The 25,819-nt window shown below is 61.5% G+C and overlaps 2 protein-coding genes across 5 annotated transcripts in view; one reads left to right on the top strand and one right to left on the bottom strand.

Moving 5' to 3' along the window:
• CRTC1 (CREB regulated transcription coactivator 1) overlaps positions 1–11,549 on the top strand; it is a 95,683-nt gene extending 84,134 nt beyond the window's left edge. For 2 of the 4 annotated variants that reach the window (XM_032170176.2, XM_032170177.2), the window contains 5 exons: positions 504–812; positions 3,504–3,608; positions 6,966–7,052; positions 7,708–7,888; positions 9,251–11,549. In XM_032170176.2, coding sequence (XP_032026067.1) covers positions 504–812; positions 3,504–3,608; positions 6,966–7,052; positions 7,708–7,888; positions 9,251–9,462 — 894 coding nt within the window. In that variant the 3' untranslated portion in view covers positions 9,463–11,549. The remainder of the gene's footprint in view (positions 1–503; positions 813–3,503; positions 3,609–6,965; positions 7,053–7,707; positions 7,889–9,250) is intronic. The other 2 variants (XM_032170178.2, XM_032170179.2) reach the window with 1 other exon arrangement.
• A 3,299-nt stretch (positions 11,550–14,848) lies between these two features.
• On the bottom strand, positions 14,849–23,348 carry COMP (cartilage oligomeric matrix protein). Its single transcript, XM_032170182.2, has 19 exons — positions 23,234–23,348; positions 22,893–22,978; positions 22,605–22,656; positions 21,989–22,161; positions 21,184–21,321; positions 20,863–20,937; positions 20,616–20,774; positions 20,434–20,538; positions 20,236–20,343; positions 19,564–19,723; positions 18,616–18,734; positions 18,322–18,374; positions 18,049–18,230; positions 17,756–17,934; positions 17,581–17,629; positions 16,972–17,168; positions 16,264–16,436; positions 15,130–15,269; positions 14,849–15,037 (listed from the first exon to the last, which is right to left on the bottom strand). Exons 1-19 carry the CDS (start codon positions 23,310–23,312, stop codon positions 14,991–14,993), a joined length of 2,274 nt encoding a protein of 757 aa, XP_032026073.1. The 5' UTR covers positions 23,313–23,348; the 3' UTR covers positions 14,849–14,990.
• Positions 23,349–25,819: the final 2,471 nt, after the last annotated feature.

The following is a 25,819-nucleotide window of genomic DNA, read 5'->3' on the forward strand; positions in this document are numbered from 1 at the left end:
AGCTCTGCGAAGGCCTGAACCAGCCCTTGGTGAGGGGCCATGCTGGTTATCTCCAGGAACCCCAGCCTCTCCAGCATCCCCAGAGTGGGCAAGGCTTCGGGCAGGGGGGTTTGGGAAGCCGAGGCAGGTGGATCACTTGAGGTTTCCCCGCGGCACCCACAGGAGCTGGGAGCTGGCTGCTCACTGAGCCACCAGGGATGGCCATCCTGGGCTTGCCCTGCAGCTGGTGGACTGGCCTGAGCTGTGTGGCGTGTAGTGCGGGTACAGGCACAACAAGCTGAGGTCAGGTCCTGCCCAGCTCCAGCTGACCCCCTGGGGCCCTGGGTGAGGCCCACCCTCTCCAGCCTGGGTTCCCTCATTGTGAGGAGCACCCAGCCGAGGGGCTGCCTGTGATCACAGGGCCCTTCCACCTCGCCTGCTGAGCATGCCAGGCTGTGGGGGCCTGAGGGGACCAGGCGCTGACAACCAGGGCCCGCCCCGCCTGACACTCTCCTCTCCTGCAGGCCGTAGCCATGGACGCCCTGTCTCTGGAGCAGCAGCTGCCCTACGCCTTCTTCACCCAGGCGGGCTCCCAGCAGCCACCGCCGCAGCCCCAGCCCCCGCCGCCGCCTCCGCCCGCATCCCAGCAGCCACCACCCCCGCCACCCCCACAGGCACCCGTCCGCCTGCCCCCCGGCGGCCCCCTGTTGCCCAGCGCCAGCCTGACTCGTGGGCCACAGCCGCCCCCGCTTGCGGTCACGGTACCGTCCTCTCTCCCCCAGTCCCCCTCAGAGAACCCTGGCCAGCCATCGATGGGGATCGACATCGCCTCGGTAAGCCCAGGGTAGGGTCCCTTGGGGCCTGGCTGGGGGTCTTGTGGAGGACAGCCCGGGGGCTGCAGAACAGTCGGGTTACCTGCTGCATGGGCCAGGGGTCAGGACCCCAGCGAACACTGCCCAGGCCCAGCTCTCCACGGGGCTACCCCTTGGAATCAAACTGAGACTGTCACTCCCCGTAGGGATGGAGAAACTGAGGCATGAGCAGGTGGCTGGCCCCAGACTCCACCCAAGGTGGGCCACCCCATGTTTAACTGCCGAGCACCCCCTCTTGGCCTCTCTGGCCCCTCCCACCTGAAGCCAGGCTTCCTAGGAGGCAAGAAGTGTACAGCGTTCTCAGGGCCAGGGCGCAGGCGGGGGGCCGGGGGTGACATGAGCTTATCAGAGAAGGAAAGATGAGGCCAGCCCGAGAGGCGGCAGCCCGTTGGGCACAGCGCCTGGGGCCCAGGGCTGGGGGCTGCAGCTCAGACCATTGGACCTTCTGCCCAGGGCCAGCTCAGGCAGACAAAGGCTGGGCTTTGACCCCGTACCCACAAACCTTCCTGACTGCCCAGACCACCTGCTTGCTCCAGTGGTGCGGGCTGGGTGGGAAACAGCTGCATTGGGCTATATCCAGGGAAACAGGGACTTGTGTTGGGGGCACAATGAGTCCTCCCACTTGACCCCAGCTGCCAGCCCCAGGCTAAATGTCCTCCAAACATTGTGTGCTCTGCAAAGAACAGCCGCCTGAGCTGGGCGGGACAGGCAGGTGAGCCTGCGGGTAGAGACCCATGTTCCCAAGTTGCTCTGACCTCACGGAGGGGACCACCCACGGCCCCTGGGTGGAAGAGTGCCCAAGTCCTTCCTTTGGTGGAAACAGAGCAGGTCCTGGGGGAGGCTCTCAAGGTGGGGCCTCGCCTTGGAGCTGGGTGGTTCTTGGAGGCACAGAGTGTCTGGGCCAGGTGCGGGGACGGCCCCTCTAGGGCTCTTGGGTCAGGCTGTCCATGCCCAGCACCCCCCCCCCCACAAGAAAGACGGCTTCCTGCCCCCACTTCAAGGACTTCTAGCCTCCTGGGGTTGAGGGGGGACTCTGAGTTTCTGCACAGACTCACCCAAATGAGAATCTCCCTTTGATCCCTTTGTCCTTTCCAACTCCAGGAATGCCCAAGTCAGTCATCCCTAAGTAACAGTGCTGGCACCTCCATCACCCACGCAGGCGAGCTCACCGCCATCCCCCGCCCTACCCCACCCTGTCCCACCTGGACTCAAGCCCTACCCCAAACTGCCCAGAAGGCACCACCAAGGACATGGGGGAGACAGCAGTTATAGGCCCTGGACCGGTCAGGCTGGGCCTCATTCAGTGACCAGCTCAGACAGGTCAGGCAAGTTGTCTGCAGGCACACAGCATGGCTGGGCCATGCTAGGACAAGAGTGTGGTCTGAATCCAGGGCCTGGCCTGGCCCGACCTGCCTCTGAAAGGTCTGGGTCATAACAGTGAGATACCCCGGCCTTTCGTCCCTCCATCAGGTGGAGGAAGTGACTGCCCCTTGCAGGTCTCAGATGGCATAACCCAGGCAGGTTTGTCCTGCAGCAGGGCAGGGATACTGACTGCGCCATGCTGGGAGCCTGGGTTACCAGCAAGATGGCCTTCACTCAGTCCCCACCCCCAGAGGCGGGCCAGACCTGCTGGGCTGCAGACTTAGGGGCTTAGAGAGCCAGGGGACCTGCCCAGGGCACACAGTGAGGGAGAGCAGGGAACAGGAGGCAGCCTTGGGTTTTCCCTGCCCATGTGGGGGTGTGTGTGGCTTGTGGGTGTGCACAAGTGGGTGGGTGCAGGTGTATGTGGTGTGCACCTGCATGGGTGTGCATGCATGTGGATGTGTGGACATTTGTGTGTGGATATGTGTGCGTGTGTGGGTGTGTGCACACGGTGTGTACATTTTGGTGTGTGAATATATGTGCATGTGTGCATGTGGGTGTGTACATGCATGGGTGTGTGTGGGTGTGGGTGTGCATGTGGGTGTGGGTGTGCATGCGTGGGTGTGTACATGTGTGGGTGTGTGTGCATGTGGGTGTGGGTGTGCATGCGTGGGTGTGTACATTTGTGTGCCTGTGTGTATTTGTGGGTGTGTACGTTTGTGTGTGGATGTGTGCAGGTGTGTGTGCATTTGTGGGTGTGAGTATGCGTGTGTGTGCGTGTGTGGGTGTGCATGCGTGGGTATGTACATTCATGTGTGGATATGTGCACGTGTGTGGGGGTGTCCGTGTGTCTGTGGGTGTGTGTGCATGTGTCTGTGTGGGTGTGCATGTGTGGGTATGTGTATTCTAGTGTGGATACATGTACGCGTGGGTGTGTCTCTGTGTGGGTGTGCGTGCATGAGAGTGCACACGTTGCTATCTGGCTCTGAGCTTGCTGAGTCAGGGCCAACCCTCTGATCACCCTCCTGTAGCTCCAAGAAGGAGGGCAGTTCTTCACCCTCCCCGCCGTTCCTTCCTGGGTTTGGGGGCAGCTCCCCCGAGGGCTCAGGGACCCACCTTTCCTGCAGGTGTCCAGGCTCCTCTGCCTACCAGTGGGGTGGCGACCATCACCAAGGTGTGAGGGGTGGGGGGACCTGCCTGGGAGCTGATCAGGTTGCTCCCGGGAAGCAGGGACTGGAACCCGGGCTTGGGCAGCTGGGCTGCGGCGTGCTGACCTGTCTGTCATCGCAGGCGCCGGCTCTGCAGCAGTACCGCACTAGCGCCGGCTCCCCGGCCAACCAGTCTCCCACCTCGCCAGTCTCCAATCAAGGCTTCTCCCCGGGGAGCTCCCCGCAAGTAAGGGGCGCCGCCTCCCCCTTGGCCTGTGGGCTCCACACTCGTCTTGTTCATGCCCCGTGTGTTCCCTGCCCATTGTCTGTCCTCATGCATCGCTCCTCATGCATGTCCTCATACATCCCATCCCGTCCACGCCATCGGACCTGAGCTGTGCACCCACCAGGCTGCACCAGGGCAGGAACCCCACAGGCCCCTTCCCAGGAGCTGCCAGAGCCTGCCTCTGCTGAACACTAGGTGGGGGGTGTGCGTTAGTGACGTTAGCGATGGCTGTGGCCCTGCGGTGGCCCTGCCTGGATGTCCGCATTGAGTGGCCCAGGGACAATGAGCTCCACACCCAGTGTGCCACCCAGAGCGTGAGCTGGAGCTTTAGGGGCCTCCTCGATTTGGGGGTGCAGCTGAGATGGCTGGCCCGTCCGCAGGGAAGGCTCTGACTCTGCAGCCCTGCTTTCCCCTTCACCCCATAGGCTGCTGTGTTTCTCCAGAACCACTGGCCCAGGAGGCTTCTCTGAGCCGCTCTGCAGTGTCTCAGGGCCCTTGTCCCCATTCCACAGATGGGAGACTGAGTCCGGCCTCAGACCTCACCCATCAGCCCTGGGTTTTCCTGCTGCACTCAGCACCGTAGGACCCTGGCTTGCTGATTCCCCAGCCCCTCCCAGGTTCAGGTTCCTCGGAATGCCCCTTCGTTCTGCCTGGCCTGTGGAAGCAGCCAGCCTGGTTCCCCACTCAGCCTCCTCGTGTTTTACTTGGACATCAGGTGTGGCCAGTAGACCCCACATTCCATCTAGAACATTTGTCCGGGAGAAGGGGTGCCCACAAGGCCAACATCCAGCCCCCAACTTTTTTTACTCTGGCAGCAGAGCCTCCCCAGAACCCCACTATCCTGGGACCATCTCAACCCCGAAATTTCACCAAGCTGAGAAGCCCCTAGCAGCCACTGCTGTGCTCAGGGCCCTGAAGCCATCCCTGTCCCTTGTAGAGGGGATGCTCTCGTCCTACTTCCCAGCTAGATAGAAGAGTCACCCCTCCAGGGCTGAGGTCGGACTCTCTTGTCTCAGGGCAAACCGTGAGCGCCACAGACAAGGACAGTGAAGCCCCTCTGCCCCCATCTCCAGCTCTCACACGTGTATAGGGACATCTGCCCCATCAGCCAAGGGCCATCTGGGACCACTGCCTGTAGCCCTGTGTTCTGGAGACGAGTTGGTGGGCAGCAGTGGTCTCGGGGAGGCATGGGGGTCAGCCTGGTGTCTGCGCATGCTTGGTCTGCCCGCACCGGCTCTCTGAGCTCTCGGGCTCTGGCAGCGTGTCTGGTCTCGTCGTGTGGTGCTGTTGGGGATGGGGCTGGAGGGGCTGGAGAAGTGGCAGGTGAGGCCTGTCCCAGGTGGGCAGCCTAGGTGGGGCTGGTTCCTGAGTGAGGTCCCTCTTGTGTGTGTGACAGGACAGGACAGGAATTAGGGGTCGAGCCAGTTTCTCTCAGGAGAGAGTCGCTGGAATGGTTGGTGAATTTTTGGGCCCCAAGCCAAAGCGGGTTAGTCTGCTGGGCAGGGAGCAGATGGCAGTGTTGTCAAGCCCATGTCTGTGTGTCTGGTGTCCGTCGTGCGCTGATGCGGGAGGCAGGCGGCTCATGGAGGTGTAGGGACATCAGTATGGGGCTCTCGGGCAGATGGTTCTAGGTGGAGCCCAGACCTGCCTTCCCTCTGCACTGGGTCTCCGAGGACTCACCCATCGGTCCCACATGCCCAGACCACCGCACACCTGCTGTGCCCTGCCTTGAGTAGGCACTGTGTGCACCCCAGCCAGGCCCTGGGCTGCAGGCAGCTACCATTTGGTCCAGTTTGTGACTCTCTCCCGACTTCAAGCTCACCTTTCTGGCAAGCCCTCATGGCAGGCTCACAGGGAAACCTCAGCCTGTGTTCCCCTGTGTATGCCAGGCCTTTTTGAGCCCAAGCCCAGGCACTGTCCTGGAAGCCTGGTCTCACCCCACACCCCGAGCCCCAGGACAGACCCAGCTTGGGACCAGCTCTACGGCAGCCAGGACATTACCTATTTCCTGCCTCCCTCGCCTCGGGCAAACCAAGCCGCAAGCTTGCGGTCCTTGTTTCCAAAACCCGAAGCCGTTGATTTTTAGGGCCAAGATAGCATTTTTGCCACACGTGCTGGCCTTCCCTTCCTTGGCTCACCTTTTTACCTCTTCTCTGGTGTTTGAGTGGGATGTCCAACCTCACAAGCCCCCTCACCCCAGGGTGAGCGTGTCTGTCTCTGTTGTCTGCCCACTGACCACCAGGAGCAGCCGGTGGGTTTGTGGCCGGCCCCTCTCTGGGATTGAGGCCAGAGACTCCGGCGTTGGGATCTTCCTGGAACAAAGGGGATCGCTCTAGAACAAAGCTCAGATGGGGAGCTCCAAGGGAGAGGGCCAGGGCCTTGGGTCTGTGGAGACATTCACCTGGATGCCTTACAGGGCACATGCCTTTAGCTATAGCTCTGAGAATGGCTGTGGGGCAGTGGCTTCCTGGGGACACCAGCCAGAGCTCCCAGCTCCCTGGATGCTGCCAGGCCACTGGCAGCTGCAAGGTCGCACTGCAGCTGGGGTTCCCGAGGCCTCGTCCACAGCCACCCTATCCTCGCCTCCACACCCCAACCAGGCCTCATCCCACCATCTCTTGGGCACGGGCTCCAAGTGTCTCCTTTCTAGCGTCTCCACCACCCATAAGGTCCCCTAGCCCCCTGCTCCTGTCACAGGGACAGCCCCTGTCACCCTGCCTCTGAGAGCCCTGCTGGCCTCAGATCGCAGGAGTAGGGCCCCGGATCCCGCAGGCCGGCAGCCCTGGGCAGGAGCTCTCCCCGTGCTTGTCCTGTGCTCTCTCAGCTGGTGGCTGGCTCTGCGCGCCCATCCTGTCCATGTACGTGGTCTGCGTCGTGTCCTTTGTCTTCTGTCAGGAGTCACCAAGTGCACTTTCTGTCCTGAATGTAACGTCTGGGCACTGCCCGCCTTGGCCCCGGTGACAGGTTCTCCTCTGGGGCCTGTTGGGTGGGGGTTCCTCATCCCTGTGGCCCCCAACTTCCCTGTGATGGAAACATAGGCTCCCTTAACCAGGCTTGAGGAGAGGAGATGGGGATGGGGCCTTGAGAAGGGGCTTTCGGGTTGCAGAGGCCTCCCAGGGGCAGGTGGTGGAAAAAAGTCATCCAGGATTGGGGGGCACTTCTGGAACCCCAAAATAAGCATCATCATCAGCCTCTTGCCGTCCCAGGCGCCGTCTGGGAGGTTCCAGGGGCCTCTTGTCTTCCAGCCGGGCTTGGGAGGTGCCGACTTCCCGCCTGGCCTCGGGCCGTGACCACAGCAGGCCTCTCTTCTGTCTGCAGCACACTTCCACCCTGGGCAGCGTGTTTGGGGACGCGTACTATGAGCAGCAGATGGCAGCCAGGCAGGCCAATGCTCTGTCCCACCAGGTGAGCGGGCGCCCAGGCTGCCAGCCAGCCGGTGCCCAGGACAGATGCTTGCTGGGACCCTCGCTGGGACCCGGGCCTTGCGAGTCAGAGCTGCACGTGCTCGGGGGGCCCCTGCCTGCCCCTCGGCTTTGCCCCTTGGCCCCCGCCCCATCCCATCTGTGGGCTACGGAGGCTGAGTCCGCGGCAGGGGTGGCCTAGCGCTGCCTGCCCTGGCATCTGTGCCCGCCCACAGAGCGGAGGCCGAGGGCAGAGGGTGAGGAGGGGCAGGCAGCAAACGCCAGGCCAGACAGGGATGGGACCGTGGCTGTGGACGCGGCGTCTCGGCATGGACCGTGCACGCGGGTTTGCCGGGAGGTCGTGCTGGCTTTGCGTGGAGGCCAGGATCGGGGACATCCAGGGGGCTTGGTGGCAGCCTGGAGCTGCTCACTCATTTGCTCATCCATTCATCCATTCATCCAGCCAGTCTCCAGGGTGGCGGGGAGGCCCCAGGTGGCGGGCGGAGCGGGGTTCGTGCTTAGCAGCCTGGATGCCGAGCATCCTGCAGGGACAGAGTCCCCAGCTGCCAGCAGGCCAGCCACAGCAGCCAGGGGGCCTGGGGTGGCCAGCCGAGTAGGCCCGCGGTGGCCCTCACAGCCCGGTGTGCCTCCCTTCCCAGCTGGAGCAGTTCAACATGATGGAGAATGCCATCAGCTCCAGTAGCCTGTACAGCCCGGGCTCCACACTCAACTACTCGCAGGCGGCCATGATGGGCCTCACGGGCAGCCACGGGAGCCTGCCGGACTCGCAGCAGCTGGGATACGCCAGCCACAGTGGCATCCCCAACATCATCCTCACAGGTGAGGCCAGGCCGGGGGCGCGTGTGCGGCGCCCCAAGGGGCCTCAGCCCGTGTGGAGATAGCCAGTGACTGCTGTCTGCAGCAGGAGGGTTGACAGGGCTGGGGCTGTGACCCAAGCTTGGTGGGGGCCCGAGGAGGCCACACCCCATCTCCCCCGAATTTGACTCACTCCTGGGCTTCGGGCCAGGCCAGGCCAGGGAGATGCCCCTGGACCAGACGTCCCGTTCATAGGATAGAGACGGTCACTCTCCCCTCTCGGCAGCCTCCTGTCTGGCTGAGCAGCCCGAGTAAAGGTCAAGTAGCCGGGTACACGGTGCCCACTGCCCAGGCCACTGACCTGTCAGCTGAATGTGCACCAGGCTTAGGGACGGCTGTGGGGTGGGCCCTGTCTGGTGAGCCCAGCCCGGGCAGCCACCTAACAGGTCAGGGCCGTGATGCACCGTGACAACTGCACCCAAGCAGTCTGAGCATGGCGCCTGGGCTCCTGGGAACAAGCCAGCCCCGTCCTGCATGGCACGTATCAGGAAGACCTGGCTCCATCTAGCACAGAACCCAGACCCTCCCACGGCCACCCAGACCCTGTCTCCCTGCTGAAGAAGGCAATTCCCTTATGAGTCAGGGCTGCCGGATTGAGGGTGATGCCCCCCCGGCAGTCCTCACTGGCCTCTTCCAGGCTGGAAGTGTCCGTATTTAGTGCCCCCCACTGTGGCCTGGGCTCTGAGTGCAGAATCCAGCACCTCCTTCCCACCCTGCGGGTGTAGGCAGCAGTTGGCCAGAAATTCAAGGGTGGACACGCCAGCCTCAGACTCAGGAGAAGAATCAGAATCTGACCCCCGCAATGGCCTCAAGAGCCCAGAAAGACAGGGCCTTTCAGACCCATTTCTCAGACCTGGAAACTGAGTGTAGGTGGAAGCCTAGGTTTGAACCCGGGTCTTTGTGGGGAAACTGAGGATTCCCTCCAGCCCTAGCAGCAGCTGGGTCGCCACGGTCACTCCAGCCTGCTTCTCAGTGACTCGTGCTGAGCAGACCTCATGGCAGAGCCGGGGAGGTCCCCGCTCCCGCCAGGTCACGCTGACGTGCGTCAGTGACACAGCCCTTGGCCCAAGGCTTCTCCTTGGTGCTTCTGACATCTGGAGCTGACATCTGGGGCCAGACTGGTCTCTGGGGTCCAGGCACTGTAGGGTGCTGAGCAGCATCTCGTGTGCTGGCCCCTCCCCAAGTCATGACAGCTGGAATGTCCCCAGACATTGCCAGCAAACCCAGGGGACAGAGTCACCCGGTGGGCATGCCTGGTCCGACGCATGGATGCGAGCGATGGAGCCAGGGCTAAGCAGTGCCTTTTGTCCCCACCCCATCCCCCAGTGACAGGAGAGTCCCCCCCCAGCCTCTCTAAAGAACTGACCAGCTCTCTGGCTGGGGTCGGCGACGTCAGCTTCGACTCCGACAGCCAGTTTCCCCTGGACGAACTCAAGATCGACCCCCTGACCCTCGACGGACTGCACATGCTCAACGACCCCGACATGGTTCTGGCCGACCCAGCCACCGAGGACACCTTCCGGATGGACCGCCTGTGAGCGGGCACGCCGGCACCCTGCCGCTCAGCCGTCCCGACGGCGCCTCCCCAGCCCGGGGACGGCTGCGCTCCGTCCCTCGCCAACGGCCGAGCTTGTGATTCTGAGCTTGCAATGCCGCCAAGCGCCCCCCGCCAGCCCGCCCCCGGTTGTCCACCTCCCGCGAAGCCCAATCGCGAGGCCGCGAGCAGGGCCGTCCACCCACCCGCCCGCCCAGGGCAGGGCTGGGATCGGAGGCCGTGAGCCCCCCGCCCCTGCAGACCCTCCCTGCACTGGCTCCCTCGCTCCCAGCCCCGGGGCCTGAGCCGTCCCCTGTAAGATGCGGGAAATGTCAGCTCCCGGTGTGGCGGGCAGGCTCAGGGGAGGGGCGCGCATGGTCCGCCAGGGCTGTGGGCCGTGGCACATTTTCCGACTGTTTGTCCAGCTCTCACTGCCTTCCTTGGTTCCCAGTCCCCCAACCCAACCGCCATCCCCAGCCCGTGGTCAGGTAGAGAGTGAGCCCCACGCCGCCCCAGGGAGGAGGCGCCAGAGCGCGGGGCAGACGCAAAGTGAAATAAACACTATTTTGACGGCTGTCTTTTATATTTCTGAGCACACACAGAGCCCTGGCGTCCACCGGGGCAGGCGCAGAGTGGACAGAGCATGCAGGGCAGTGGACCCCCCACGACCCTTCTCGCCCTGTCTCCATCCCCTCGAAGCCCTGCCTTACCCCAGGCAGGCCCATTGATGGCCACCTTTGCCGAGAAGTGACCAGAAGGCCCCGTGAGGGGTCGCACGCGGAGGCAGGGGTTACCTCTTGGGGCTTTACAATCCGTGGCCCCTCCTGTCCTGCACTGTGGTCACCGGTCCTGTCATAGATGCTGTTAATTTAAGGTACAGGCAGAGGTGGCCAGGGGAGTTTCATTGTGTTTTTTTTTCCTTTTAGTTTCTATTTACATTTTGGTTGTAGATGAGTCGCTTAATCTTTTAAACCAACACTTGCCTGAGAGCATGTTTTTATTTCAGAAATCCAACTTCACCTATTTTTTAAGCTAACTGGAAATGGAGGCCATGCGCCCCAAAGCAGCCCGCCACCCACCTGAGTCTAAGCAGTGAGTCTGGCTTTTGGGTTTCACCCCAAGTTATCTCAAAACAAAAGGGCTGGTCGGGCCGGGCAGGGAATTGTCAGGAGCTCACGGTAGGCAGAGGTGCCTCTGCCAGGGCCACAGAACAGACTTCCGGGAAGGGGCCTTGGCTTTTATTGAGGGTCTCTCGAAGACCCAGCCCTGCTGGCCTCTCCCGGAGGTGCCTGCTAGTCCTTAGAGTGTGTGTGCGAAGATGCCATGACCAGTAGCAGCCTGAGACCCCTCTGCCCCAAGAGTGTGGGGGACTGGCAGGGAGCGAGGGTCCCTGAGACGAGGACCATGGTCCTCCCTGAGAACCTGGGTGGAGCTGGCATTTCATCCCCTCTCCACCTGACCCTCTGGCTCCTGGCCCACGCCCCCTCTTTTGGGCAGCGTGGTCTGCTGGCCGCCCCTTCTTGGCAGCTCTGGGTCGTGGCCGGTGGCCTTGGAGACACACAGCAGTGTGCGTTTTAGTGGCAGGTTTCAGGAGCACCTCCAAGACCAGGGTGACAGGGTACTTGGGAGCCGTCCTGGACCCTCCATACCACGGGCCTTGCGAGGGAGGCATCAGGGCTGGCTTTGTTTTCTGCTGTTCTTGGAATAGGAACCGCTGTTCTGATCTCCCCAAAACTGCATTGCGGCTCTCGCTCGCCCCTGCCTGCCTGGCCAGCGCCTTCTGCTGAGTCCGTTTATTTGTGGTGTCATGGCCGCTGCTTTCACTGGGGTCCTGGGCACCCTGGCTTCTGTCCTCAGAGCTGGGTTTGATCCTAGCAACCATCCCTCTTTCTCTTTGCCCGGCAATGCCTGTGGCATGTGTCTGAGCAGCCAAGTGGCCACTCATAGGAGAAGGCTCCCTGGTCACGTTGCTCCTGCTGCCGTCTTGTTCCAAGGTGCGGGGGGGACACTGTCGGTCTGTCCAGGTCAAGGTCCCTTTCTCTTACCATGACGGAGGCTGGGGGCAGACAGTGGGGACTTTTTTTTTTTTTTTTTTAAGAAAAACTACATGTACATAGGAGAGTTTGATTACCATTAGACTTGTATGTAGGACTTAAAAAAAAAAATGGCCTTAATAAAATTACAAGCAACCCGCCTGGATGCGGTTTTCAAAAGAAGGCATTGAGGACCACGCTAGGAAACCTCATTCCCCATCCGTCCAGCCTCCGGCGGGCGCCACTGCTTGTCCCCTGGTCTTCGGTGTAGACAGATAGGAGAGGAGGGATGCCCACCTCGGAGCATCCCAGGCCCGTGGCCCATTTTCAGCATCCTGAAGCCAGATTCACAGTGACATTGTGTTAACGTGACGACCTTGGTCCATTATGGAGTTCTTCTTCCAATGAGAACCTGGTGGACCAAGGTCCGAGCTTGCCAGGGGAAGTGGGGCCCACATGAGTCCCTGGGGCCCAGCCAGGAGCCAGCAGCCAGGCGTCCCTGTGTTCCAGAAGGATTCATGCCCCTCCTGGACCTGGGCGGGCCTCCCAGGGTCTGTATCACGGCCTTTTGTGTGTGCGTACGTGTGGTTTTTTTAAATATCACTACTACATATTCTTGAATTGCCAAGACTTTCTGAAACAAGACAGCTTAAGGGAATCAGCCTTTTGCTTTGTGATGTGAAAATACTGTGATTTGACGAGCCGCTTCCTGAGGGGCAGGCCCACGTGGGGAGGCTGCGGTGTGTACATAGACCCGCCGTCTGTGTCCTTGGTCAGGCCCGGATGCTTGGTCTACGCTGGGTTAGAGGCTGCTCTCCCCACGCACCCATGTGCTCATGGCTTCTGCAGACCCTCTGCTGGGCACACCGGTCCTCTACGGCAAAGTTCAGCCAGGGCTCTCCCTCCTGAGAGCGTGGCGTCCCCACCTTCCTGTTTCGCCGACGTCACTCCCCAGGGTGGCAAGTCTTGCAGGCAGAGGGTGTAGCCCAAGTTCAGCCTCTCTCTGTGCCCTCCAGAGAAGAGGGTTCTTTGCCCCCGTCAGGGCCCTGCTTGTGGGTTTTCAGCTGTGGGGAGGAGAGTGTTGGCATCAGTGTGTTTGGCCTGATTTCTTCAGGGGGCCAAGCTCCCGGGAGGACCCCTAGCCAGGAGGGCCCCCCATGTTCATCCATCCCTCCTGCTGGGGCTTGGATGTCAGGCTTGGGGGCTGTGAGCTGGGACCTCACCTGAGCCCGGTCAGGTGGGACAGGAGCCTGCCAGAGGCCCATGGGGGGCTAGGCCGGGTGGCTTCTATTTAATTTTTTAGAGATGGGGTCTTGCTGTGTTGCCCAGGCTGGTCTCGGACTCCTGGGCTCAAGCAGTCCTCCCTCCTTGGCCTCCCAAACTTCTGGGGCTACAGGTGTGAGTCACTTCTGCCCAGCATCCCAGGCCTGACCAGCCTTGGCAGGACCCGTCCCTAGAGGGGGCTCTGGTGCCTCCCTTAGGTGGGCCTTGAGCTGGTTTTTAACCAAACATCCTTCCAAACTCGGGCTGCGACCTGCTTCCTGAGTTTTCTGTATTTCCAAGGAGCCCTCCAACCAGGGAGAGGCTGGTGGAGTAAGGTCCAGCGGTATTCGGGGGTCCTTTGTCACCTCGCCCTGAAAACAGCAGCTCCCATCACCTTCACTGGGTCCCGATGGAGCCGTCTCAGAGGCCGAGGGGCCTTCCGTGTTGGGGTGGGACGCAGGGGCTCTCAGAGCAAGGGCCACAAAGCCGATGGCACAGATGTGCCCCTGGGCTGGCCTGTCACCTGCATGTGGTGCTCTGGGCCAGGGTGTGCGGGCGCCAGAGCCTTCCCTACACAGCCTAAGAGCAGGGGCAAGACTCGGCCCCTTACTCACCCTGGAAGGCCTGCCTGGGCTACATGGACACCTGGGTTTCTTTCTACCCCCATTCATCATGGGCCAGGGGCCTCCATTTCCTGGGGGGTCTTGCGGCATGTGATTTGGGAGTCCCTGGGACGTTCCCCAGCCAGCTCCACCTGAGCCAAGTGTCCTGTTCCCTGTGGCCCTTGGCCTTCCAGGGTCCTGGCCAGGCAGGGGTCAGGCACCCCATACCCTTCTGCGTGGCACATGTGTCTACCCACCCCCACTGGCCACAGACATCATTCTCCCCCTGGGAGCAGGAGGTGGAGTAAGTTATACCCCCAGGCCTGGGTGCTGGGGAGTTCCTGAGGGCATGGGTGGGGCAAGAGTGAGTGCCTCGTGATCCCAGCCTCAGTTTCTCTCCTGTCACTTTCTCAGACCTGCAGGTCTCAGGGCCCCCGGCTCCTCCTGGGCAGGATGGGGGGCAGGGGCTGGGCCTTGGGGTGGTGCTGGCTCTGACGATTCCAGAGGCTGTATCCACCCTCTGGGCTCCTGGCCAGCATCCCACCCCCAGGAGCCAGGGACAGGTGGCATGTGTTGGGGTCCGGGGATGGCCCCCATCTCGAAGTGTCCTGGAATTTGGGGGCAACCCTTGCCCAGCCCAGCCATCAAGCACTTCTGACCTCCTGCCCCCCAGGAGGGGACTTAGCCATGGCCTTGGCCAGCAAGCCTGGGGAGGGAGGGCTTTGGTAGCCAAAGTCCACTGGCCCTGCCGTGCCCCGAGTAGGAAACTGTCCCCTAGGGGCTGGGTGGCCCCACTGATATATGCAAACCCGCCGGTCCGAGCCCTGTTCCTGCCTGTGCCCCTCTGTGCCCAGGCGGCTCTTCCCCAACCCCAGCATGTATACTCTGCCACGGACGTCCCGTGGGCTGTGATTGTGGGCGGCCACAGTGGGCGGGGGCAGGCGGCTCAGGGCACACTCGGCCGTCCCTGCCCCATCCTCTGGCGTGGCCGCTTTTGTCTTTGTACCTTTGCATCCTTTGTAATGAAACGTAATAAAAATCCAACGTTTTCGTCACTGGCTCTTCCTCTTTTTTCTGAACCCCTCCCTCCTCCCTCAGGGATGACACATGGGCGTGGCAGGTGCACTGGCAGGTGCCTTAGCCCTTCCGAACACACACACACACACACACATACACCCCAGACCAGGCAAAGGAAGGGATCCACAAAGCTGGGACAACTGCGAACCTGCCCCCCAGAATCCTGGGGCGGACACCGTATCAGGGGTCTCAGCTCTTCCATGGCTGGCATCCAGGCCTGTGACCATGAGGTGTTGGGTCGTGGAGGCGGACCTAGGGGCCTCCCCAAATCCCAAATCACAGTTGGACAGTCCCTGGCAGGCCACTGGCACTCAGCAGCAGCTGCAGCACTGAGGCTTTGGTTTGGTCCCTGGCCCGACCCTCCCTCAGAGGCCCATCCCCACTGTCTCCATGCAGCAACAACCACAGCCGCCACTCCCCGCACACACACTTTATTTTGTCCTCTCTGAGCCCTTCTTGCCTCCCCCTCAGGACGGCCACCCCTTGGGGCTGAGTGCAGAGCCCCCATCCAGCTGCGGTGAGGGTGGCTGTCATCCGGCGGGTCCTCACCCTGGTCCCTAGGCTCGCCGCAGCTGATGGGTCTCATAGTCCTCTGGGATGGTGTCTGCAGGGAGAGGGCGGGTGGGTGAGGGCTGAGAAGGCCGGCAGGGCCTGTATGCAGACTCCCCGCCCACAGCCCGCCGGCCCTCGGCTCACCATTGCAGCGGTAACGTAGGTTGGCCCAGATGATGTTCTCCTGGGAGAAGCAGAAGACCCCCAGGCGGCCACCCCGCATGGTTGTGTCCAAGACCACATTGCTGTCGGCCACCAGCTCAGGGCCCTCATAGAATCGTACCCTGAGGGTGAGACATGGTGAGGGGTGGGGGACCTGGGCCAGACCCTTCCCTCTCAGTGCTTCAGTGGCCAGCCCTGGAAGATGGGTACTCCTGACTGGGCTGCACTGGGAGCAAGTGAGGCCTCTGTCCTGGGCCTCAGTTTCCTGGTGTGGTGGACATCAAGGGCCCTGGACATAGTTGGTGCTAAACAGAGCACCTGGGCTTGCTAGCAGCATGGAATGGAGACTGAGAAACGGACTGGGTGAGGCCCCATTTCTAGCTGGATACACACTGTGTGCTGTATCCTGGCCAGGGTCTCGCTCTGTCACCCAGGCTGGAGTGCAGTGCTGCAATTACTGCCGTCTTAACTCCCAGACTCAACTGACCTCAGCCTCCCTAGTAGCTGGGACCATGGGCACGTGCCACCATGCCTGGCATTTTTTTTTTTTGAGACAGAGTCTCGCTCTTGTCATCCATGCTGGAGTGCAATGGCACGATCTCGGCTCACTGCAACATCCGCCTCCCAGGTTCAAGCAATTCTTCTGCCTCAGCCTCCTGAGTAGCCAGGATGACAGGCCCCCACCACCACACCTGGCTAATTTTTGTATTTTTAGTAGAGACGGGGTTTCAACATATTGGCCAGGCTGGTCTCAAACTCCGGACCTCAGGTGATCCACCCGCCTCGACCTCCCAAAGTACTGGGATTACAGGCATGAGCCACTGTGGCTGGCCTAATTTTTTTCTTTTTTGTAGGAGACAGGGTCTTACTATGTTACCCAGGCTGGCCTCGAACTCCTGGGCTCAAGCGATCCTCCCATCTTGGCTTTCCAAAATGATGGGGTTATAGGTGTGAGCCACCACGCCTGGACCAGCATGGTTTCATTCTAACTGTCCTGTATCTTTCCTATTGTATCGATAAGGGGACCAGGGTCACACAGCCCCTGCCTGGCCAGGGCACTCCCACCTGGGCCTACGTGTCCCCAGCCCAGCCCACCGCAGAGGGTGGAGTCCCCACCTGATGTAGCCCACTTGGGGCCGGTGCTGCAGGAACCAACGATAGGACTTCTTGTCCTTCCAACCCACGTTTCGCGGGTCCTTCCACAGCAGCCGCACCTGGGACTCTGTGTCTCCTGTATGCCACAGAGCGTTCCGCAGCTGTTCCCCGGGGCCTGTGGAAGACTTCACAGCCTGCCAATACCCAGGAAAAGTGGTCAGAGACCTCGCGGGCCACCGGAGCCCCCCTAGACACCTTCCTGGAGAGACAGTTGGGAGCAGCAGGTGGTGGGCGCCCGGGGGGGGGGTCTGGATGAGAGACCCACAAGGAAGCCTTCTTCAGGGGCCAAATGGCAGCTTGTGGATAGGTCATAGGGGGCAGCAGTGGTCTACAGGTTCATGAGAGGATTTGGGAGTCTGTGGACAGGTTCAGGGTCTGGGAGGATGGGGGACTCTGCAGAAGGACTTGGAAACTAAGGAAAAGTTTAGGGCTCTGTGAGAGGGTTTAGGGTCCATAGGAAGACTGGGGGGTCCTGAGAATGTTTGAGAGCTTGTGCAAGGGACTGGGAGGATTTGGGGACTGCAGGAGCCCAGAGGAGGGCTGGGACAGCTCTGAGGTCTATAGTATGAGGCTGGGGGGCTGGGGGGCTCTAAGGGCTGTAAAGGGTTGTAGGGAGGGGCATGGGAGGGCATGAGGACCACAGAGGTCAGGCACGGACGGCCCTGGCACCTTGAGTTGGATGCCGGGCTCGGCCACAGCACGGAAGGGGTTCGCCTGCCAGTATGTTTGCTCCATCTGCTTCCACATGACCACGTAGAAGCTGGAGCTGTCCTGGTAGCCAAAGATGAAGCCCGCATAGTCGTCATCCGTGACCGTGTTCACATGGAACGTGCCCTCGAAGTCCACGCCATTGAAGGCAGTGTAACCTAGGGATGGGGAGAGAGCAGTGGCCTTTCCGAATGCCAGCCCCAGCCCCGGGAACCTGGCACCCAGAATCCAAACCTGCCCCCTGGGTCCCGATCTCCCTGCAGACCTGCACCATCCCCACTCACGGTGCCCAGACTCAGCCACGCCCCCATCTACCATTGGCCACGCCCCTCCAGAGTCCAGCTCCACTCGGCCCCGCCCTTCCCGAGCCCGCCCCTCCTCTGGCCCCCTCCCCCGCGCCTTCTCAGCCGGGGCCCGCCAATATAACCCCGCCCCTCTGGCCCCGCCCTTCCTGAGCCCGGGCCCGCCCCCTTCTGGCCCCCCCCCCATTCTAAGCCCGAGCCCGCCCCTTCTCTGGCCCCTCTCCCTGAGCCAGCTCCGTGCAGGATTGCGCTGCTCCCCGCTTCTCACCCACAGCCAGGCCTGGGTCGCTGTTCATTGTCTGCACGATCTCTCTTCCCTGATGGGGTCAAAAAAAGGAGGGCCTCAGGCTGGCCGTGACAGCCCTAGGCACCCCGTCCTCATCATAGGCCTCATTGTGGGGGTTCTAGGGTCCTATCACCCGCCACGTGGACTCCGCTCCCACCTGGTTGAGCACCACCCAGTTGGGGTCAATCTGCGCATCACCCTCCGGGTCCAGCACAACTGTCTGGTAGGCCCGGAAGTCGGTGAGGGTGACTTCAGCGTTCTCCGGACACACGTCGATCTTGTCTACCACCTTGTCTGCATCAAAGTCGTCCTGGCACACGTCGCCCACGCCGTCCCCTGAGAGGTGGGAGACCCCCTTGGTGGGCTGAGGTCAGGGCCCGCCCACCGTAGACCCCACCCCAGGAGCCCCCACTGGCCTTGCCCCCACCACAGGCCCCGCCCCCGCCGTACTGTCCGCGTCCTCCTGGCCGGGGTTAGGCACCAGGCGGCAGTTGTCCCGACTGTCAGGGACTCCATCATTGTCGTCGTCGTCGTCGCAGGCATCACCCTGGCCGTCGTGGTCTGAGTCCTGCTGGGCGCTGTTAGGCACCGTGGGACAGTTGTCCCGAGAGTCCTGATGTCCATCTCCATCCCTAGAGTGGATAGGTGGGATCCAGAGACAATGAGCTCTCCAGAGCGTTTTGTCAAAGGCTACCCGGACGCCCACCCCGGTGGCCTCCTTACTGGTCTTGATCGCTGTCACAAGCATCTCCCACAAAGTCGTGGTCCACATCCGCCTGCGGGGGGCAGCATGCGGGGGTCCACAATCAGACAGAGGAAATCAGAAAGCCTCCCACCCAACCCAGCCGCACAGCCAAGGTCCTCCTGACCCCAAGGAAACCCCCACCCCAGGCTGCTCAGACTGGGAGGTCATTTCTCTGGCAGTGTGAAATGCTCTAAGCTGGGCTGTGGGCTGGGTAATCCAACTTGCAGTTCACCCAGAGTCTGGCCTGGAGCTGGAGTCTGGCCTGCCCTCACCTGATCCGGGTTGCTCTTCTGGGGACAGTTGTCACAAGCATCCCCTATACCATCGCCATCACTGTCCTTCTGGTCTGAGTTGGGTACCCTAGGGCAGTTGTCGGCCTGGTTGCGGATCCCTGCAGAAATCCACGGGACCAGAGCCCCAAGATTGGGACCAGGCCAGGATGACTTCATTAGGATGAGACCAGCCTGAGGCTGGCCTGGAACAGAGTCCCAACTTCATAGAAGCTTTTTTTTTTTTTTTTTGAGACAGTCTCATTGTGTCACCCAGGCTGGAGTGCAGTGGCATGATCTCGGCTCACTGCAACCTCCACCTCCCGGGTTCAAATGATTCTCCTGCCTCAGCCTCCCGAGTAGCTGGGATTACAGGTGTGCGCCACCACGCCCAGCAAATGTTTGTATTTTTAGTAGAGACGGAGTTTCACCACGTTGATCAGGCTGGTCTCGAACTCCTGACCTCGTGATCCACCTGCCTCAGCTTCCCAAAGTTCTGGAATTACCGGCATGAGCCACTGCGTCCAGCCCACAGGAACTTTAAGAATGGATGGTCCCATCCAAGGAAAGGCTAGTGAGGGGGACGGGCTCTCACTCCCAGGGTGGCTCAGCTGGGTGCCCGTGTATGCCACCCTGAGCCCCTATGTCCCCATCTGTAAAGTTGTCACCTCCCAGGTCCTAAACCCCAGGCTCGAATCTCTGTCCTCTTAATTCCTGCCTGCGGCATTTGACACAGGGACCACCTTCCCTTCCAAATATTCCTGCCTTTTTCCTGGCCTTGCAGCCTAGCTTGCATTTTTCTGGCGCGCCACCATGGTCTTTGGTCCAGGGCACCCTAGCCCAGCTTACCCTATCCAGCTTCCAAAACCAGCCAAGCCCGGCCCCGGAGCCGAATCCCGCCCTTCGGTGCCCGCCGCCTCTCCTCGCCCCCCCAACCCCCATCGAGCTCACGGTCGCCGTCGATGTCGTCGTCGCACGCATCGCCCCGGCCGTCCTGGTCTGTGTCCTTTTGGTCGTCGTTCTTCTGGGACCGGCAGTTGTCGCACGCATCGCCCCACTTGTCCTCGTCCGTGTTGCGCTGGTCTGGGTTCCGCACCAGCGGGCAGTTGTCCTGGATGACAGGGTGGGTTAAGGGTGAGATCAGGTCGGGACGGCAAAGGTCACACTCCTCAAATTCCCAAATCTCCGAGGTCCCGTCTCCTCCGCAAGGAACCTTTCGCCCCTCCTAGACCACGGAGGTCACGCCCCTCATCCAAGCCACGCCCCATCCCACTTCCCTAGGCCCCGCTCACAGCTCTGCCTTTTCTTTTTTTTTCTTTTCTTTTCTTTTTTTTGAGACGGAGTCTTGCTCTGTCTCTAGGCTGGAGTGCAGTGGCGCGATCTCGGCTCACTGCAACCTCCGCCTCCCGCGTTCAAGCGATTCTCCTGCCTCAGCCTCCCGAGTAGCTGGGATTACAGGCGTGCACCACCACGCCCGGCTAATTTTTGTATTTTTAGTAGAGGAGGGGTTTCGCCATGTTGGCCAGGATGGTCTCCATCTCTCGACCTCGTGATCCGTCCGCCTCGGCCTCCCAAAGTGCTGGGATTACAGGCGTGAGCCACCGCGCCGAGCCGTAGATCTACCTTTTCATTGGGGACCCCGTCCCCGTCGGCATCCGGATCGCAGGCGTCTCCGATGCCATCGCGGTCCACATCCTCCTGCCCTGAGTTGGGCACAGTCACGCAGTTGTCCTGGGGGCGGGCACAGAAGGTGTGAGGGGCGTGGTCATGAAGTCCCGCCCTCCCTCCTGCCCGGGCCCGCCCCGCTCCGCCCCCACCCACTTTACGGCACTGGCGCTCCGGGCAGCGCAGCTTCTCGTCCGGGAAGCCGTCCAGGTCAGTGTCGCGACCACAGAGGATCCCGTTGCCGGCCCAGCCGACGGCACACTGCGGGAGAGTGTAAGTGAGTGCCCTGGAGTAGCAGCCCCCCAACCCCACCTCACGCCCAGCCCGCCCGCACTCACCACGCACGACCGCGAGCCATCGCGCTCCAGGACGCAGTCTGCATGCTCGTGGCACTCGCTGGGCGAGCCGTCGGGGCAGAAGCGCTGTGCGCGCCTCTGGCAGCCGGACGCCTGGTCGCCCACGAAGCCGGGCTGGCACGGGCCGCACTGGAAGGAGCCCTGCGCCCGAGCCGCCGGAGGTCAGCGCAGGCCGCCCGCCGCTTGCCCTACCTCCCGCGATCCTTTCTTCCTCCCCAGCGGGCCTTACCCGGGTGTTGATGCACACGGAGTTGGGGACGCAGTTATGTTGCCCGGTCTCACACTCGTTGATGTCCGTGCAAACCTAGGGAAGGGGAACTCAGAGGTCACCACCCCACGCAGACACCCGCGGACCTCCCACCTCCTCCACACTTCCTCCGCATCCTGCCTCTCCCCTCCATCCTGCCCCAAACCGATCAGCCCTGGCGCAGCGGACCCCTCCTCTCCCCACGCCTCCCGCTGGAAGGAGGCTGGAAGAGGAGTTTACTGGTAAACAAAATGGACGCCCCCTTCCCTTCTGCTGCAAAAATGGGGCCCCCACACCCCTCACCTGCTTGTTGGCCTTGGCGAAAGCCAGCCCCACGCCCTCGTGGGTGGGGCCGCTGTATCCCGGCGGGCAAGCCTCGCAGCGGAACCCCGGGCTGGTGTTGATACAGCGGACTCGGGGGAAGCAGGGGTGGGCGTTGCACTGGGGGAGGAGGGGCCACAGAGGGTCAGAGGGCTTCGAGCTGGGCCCTGGGGGCCGCACCTCGTAGTGTCTCGGATGTGGAAAGTTCAATGGCCATATGCCAGTGCTTGGAGCCGTTCGCCACGTGAGATGGAAGCAATTGTCGCAGGGGTCAGGCACGACTTTGCCTTGATGACGGCAAGGGCGCCACCGGGAGAGGAGAGGAGAGCGCCTCCAGCGGGCTGTTCCCTCATGGGCGAGGCGAGGAAGCATGAGGGCGGGCATCCCCAGCAGAGGGGGGCAGGGGTCGTCGGGACGTGCGTGCCCGGCGGTGGCGGGGTGGTCTGGGCGTGCGTTCCCTGGCTGTGGAAGGGTCGTTGGGACTGGCGATCCCCTGCGGCGAGGACGGTAGCTGGGGCGGACCACCCCTGGCGGTGAGGGAGTCGTCGGGGCGGGCGTCAGTAGCTATGGAGGGGGTTGTGGGGGCGGACATCCCGGGTGGTGACGGGGATGGTCCTTGGGTTGGGCGTTCCCCCGCGGTAAGGAGATAGTCTGGCCGTGCGCCCCCAGAGGTGAGAGTCTCGTCGGGGCGAGCACTCCCAGTAGAGGAAGGGGTCTCCCGGGAGGCGAGAGATTGGGGGGCGGTAGAGGGAGTCATCAGGGCGGTGGAGTGTCGGGGCCAGCGCACCTCGTTGACGTCGGTGCAGTGCGAGCCGTTGCCCGTGAAGCCCGCGGGGCAGGGGCCGCAGCGCGCGCCGCTCTCCGTCTGGATGCAGGCCACGCCGGGGAAGCAGAAGCCGGGCGCGCAGTGGAGCAGGGGCCGCACGCTGGGTAGGCCGGTGCGTACTGACTGTTGCATCCCTGCCGGTGGGGAGAGTGGGGGAAGGGGCGGGGCTGATCAGGGGCTCGCCCGGGGGCAGAGCCTATCATGGCCACGCCCCGGGGCTGGAGCCTTCCCCTTCCCCCTCACCCCCAGCCCCGGGGCGGCCCGAAATCCTGCGCTCTCCGCGATCCCGCCCCAGAGGCTGCGCGCTCTGACCGCAGGGTCTCCCCGGTCTCTCTCTGAGTCTCTGTCCTGCTTTTCTGCCCCGTGGCGTCTCTCACTTCCCCAAAACTCTCGCACCGCCTCTGTCTCTTTTTGTCTCTGTTTCTACCCCCACCATTCCCGTTCGTCTCTCCGCCTCTCCGTCAGCCTCCATCTCCTTCCGTCTGTTTTCCTCCCCAGCTTTCCCTGGCTCACTGTCTCTGTGTCTGTGTCTCTGTCTCCCGTCTCTTCTCTCTCCCGACCGCCCCGCCGCGCTCACCGCACGCGTCACACTCCATCACCGTGTTTTTCAGGAACGTGATCTCCCTGACCTGAAGGGGTGGGGTGGAATCAGCGGGGTCCCAACCTCTCCTCGTCCCTCGGGTCTCCCCTCTCTCTACCCCGAGGTCCCTTTCCACAGCCTCTTTTCGCCGAGGACTCCCTACACGCCGACCCCCTTCCCTCCCCATCTCCTCTCCACCTTCTCAGGTACTTCCTCTCTCCTCGCTGGGAACTGAGACCCCCTTCCGTTCCCTGGCACTCCCTGCCCCACATCCGGGCCCCGCACCTGCTGCCGCAGCAGCTCCCGCACGTCCTGCAGCGCCGCGTTGGTTTCCTGCAGTTCCCGAAGCATCTGCGGGCCCAAGTCTGAGCCTGCGGCGAGAGGGGACCGGGTGAGGCGTCATGGGGCAGGGGAACCCCACCACCAACTCCCACCGTCGCAGCGAACCCGGACCTCCGACGCCCCACTGCGCTCCTCTAGTCTCGGTCCCGCCACCTGCTTTCTGCGCCTGGCACGTCCCCTACGAACAGTCCGTGAGCCCCAAACAGCCTGGATCCCGGGCCTCTCACGGGTCCTACAGTCCGTTGTGGGGCCGTGGGCACGGCGCGGGTGCTAACGCGGCTTACCCAGTGGGATCTGGCTCTGTCCGGATGCGCCGAGGGCAGCCAGGGTGAGCAGAAGAACGCAGGCGGTTTCGGGGGCCATGGCGGTGGCGGGGAGCTGGGTGGCTGCTCACTTTCTACCGCCCACGAGGCCCGTGGGGCCTATTTATCCCCAAGGCACGGCCGGCCCCAGGGACGGCCCACCACAGCCCTGCCCAACGTCCCAGCCTCAAGGTAAACAGATGGCGCTGGCCCCTGCGTTCAAGTCCCCGCCCGGAATGCCCCCGCGAAGTCGCCCGCGGCTGAATCCGACGTGGTGGGGAAACTGAGTCCCGGGGTCTGTGGAGAGAGCTGGTGGGGCAGGGAGTCAGGGGGTACTGCCCCCACTTTCATTCACTGTGTGTGTGCGTCTGTGTGTGTGTGTGTGTGATGGGGTGTGGCTATATCGCATCCTCTTGCTTCAGTCTCCCATGTAGCTGGGACTACAAGCGTGCACCACCAAGCCCAGCTAATTTATTTTTATTTTTATTTTTAGAGACCGGGTCTGGCTATGTCGTGCAGGCTAGTAGTCTCAAACTCCCGGCCTCAAGCTATACTCCCAACATAACTGGGATTACAGGCTCCAGCCATAGCATTCAGCTCATTGATTGATTGATTGATTGATTGAGTGCTTGCTGTATGCCAAACCTGAGTTCCAGTTCCAAACAAGGCAGGCTCCATGGCCACGCCCTCAGCTCACACTTGGGGAAACTGAGTCACCAGTGTCTGAAAAAATAGGCCCACCCACTATGGATCAGACTGACTGGCCCTCCACTCCTCCTGAAGTGCTTCAATACTGGGTAAATTGCGGGGCGCGGTGGCTCACACCTGTAATCCCAGCACTTTGGGAAGCCAAGGCGGGCAGATCACCTGAGGTCAGGAGTTCGAGACCAGCCTGGCCAACATGGTGAAACCCCATCTCTACTAAAAGTACAAAAATTACCCAGGCGTGGTGGTGGGCGCCTATAATCCTAGCTACTCTGGAAGCTGAGGCAGAGAATCACCTGAACCTGGGAGTTGGAGGTTGCAGTGAGCCGAGATTGCGCCACTGCACTCCAGTCTCTGCGCGACAAAGCCAGACTCCGTCTCAAAACAAACAAACAAACAAACAAAAAAACTGGGTAAATTATGCCTGTGCCTCAGTTTCCTCCCTTGCACAATGGAGGTAATAAGTTAATAATTATTAATTAATGATTAATAATAATGATGATCATGATGATGAATGGAAAATAGGGGAGGGGCAGTTGAGACCAGAGACTCTCAATTTTCTTGCCTCTGTCCAAGGAGGCTGCTTCTGGCCCCAATGCTGGAGGGCTGCAACTGACTCCCTCCGACCCAACTCATTGCTGATGTTCCCTCCCCTCCCCGTGGTCCCTCCGCTGGTGGAGGAGGGGACAGCATTCAGGATCTTGCCCCACCCCCTGTCCAAGGGGACAGGCCCACTTGGTTTTCCAATCTGTGCAATGGGGTGTGAGGCCCCCATCTGGGGGGGAGCAAGTTAAAGCGCTCTAGCAAGGGGAGGTCCGAGGGTGGAGGCCGGGGCTTCTGTTTGTCCAGGCTGTGCCATACCTTCCAAACTCTGCTCCAGCTGCTGTGGGAACAGCCTGTAATAAAAATAAAAGTTACCGCTAACTGGCCAGCCACACTCTGGAGCTACAAAACCCCTTAACCTCCTGGAGTCAGTTAACCCTCTCCACTCCCACCTTCCAGTACTCACAGCCTCTATTCTACAGACAGGGAAACTGAGGCCCAGAGAGACGAAGTGACTGGCCTAAGGCCACTGCCCGAGGGCAGGGGTGAATCTAGACTCAGAGCCAGATATGTTTTCTGGGGAGCCTACAGAGAAGTCACCGAGGGCTTCCTGGAGGAGGTAGCATGGAGACAGACATAAAAGAAAAGGAGGACTTGGATCAGCAGAGGGAAAAGGTGAGGGCAGTTTTGGTGGAGGGAAGCGTGTGAAGCTTGGAGGTGGGGACATTTCCAGACACATTAATTATTCCACAAACATCAAGGACTGTTGTGTGTCATGTCTCCTGTGCTGGGCAATGGGCACACAGGGTGAAGAAGCCAGACCCTGTCTCTCCTTCAAATGGGGAGCCCAGTGGGCTCATGGCTGTGATGGGAAACACAGACAATGATAGGAGCCCCCAGGAAATTGATCTGTTTGAAAGGGGATGGGTCAGGGCGGGCTTCTGGAGGAGGAGGGACCGCCAAGCTGAGGACCGGATGGCAAGGAGGACACAGCCAGGCAGAGGTAGCAGAAAGGCATTCCAGGTAGAGGAAACAGCATAGGCAAAGGCCCTGAGGCAGGAACCAATCTGGCCCGTTGGATGGACTGACCTCAAAGTGACAAGCTCTTGGGGCTCAGTGAGAAGCAGGAGATGAAGCTGTGAAACGGCAGTGCTGGTGGTGTGGGGCTCCAGCGGTCTCCCGAGGGTAATGGGGAGCCACAGAGGATGAAGAGAGACAGACCTATAAGTGGAGTGTGGGTGGAAGCAGCCGGTCCCAGCCAGAGCATTTCCAGTGAAGCCTGTCAATAGTGCCTACCCTGCCTGCTGCCTGCTGCCTGCA

Source organism: Hylobates moloch, unplaced genomic scaffold (assembly GCF_009828535.3).
Source record: "Hylobates moloch isolate HMO894 unplaced genomic scaffold, HMol_V3 SCAFFOLD_12, whole genome shotgun sequence".
NCBI lineage: Eukaryota > Metazoa > Chordata > Mammalia > Primates > Hylobatidae > Hylobates > Hylobates moloch.

What these genes read in the sequence shown, in the direction of transcription:
- COMP (XM_032170182.2), bottom strand. Translation starts at nt 23,312, where the DNA reads ATGGCCCCCGAAACCGCCTGCGTTCTTCTGCTCACCCTGGCTGCCCTC. An exon ending in GATGGAGTGTGACGCGTGCG is followed by an intron (nt 22,162 to 22,604) that starts GTGAGCGCGGCG and finishes CCCCACCGGCAG; the next exon opens with GGATGCAACAGTCAGTACGC. An exon ending in CGGAGCGCCAGTGCCGTAAA is followed by an intron (nt 20,344 to 20,433) that starts GTGGGTGGGGGC and finishes GCCCGCCCCCAG; the next exon opens with GACAACTGCGTGACTGTGCC.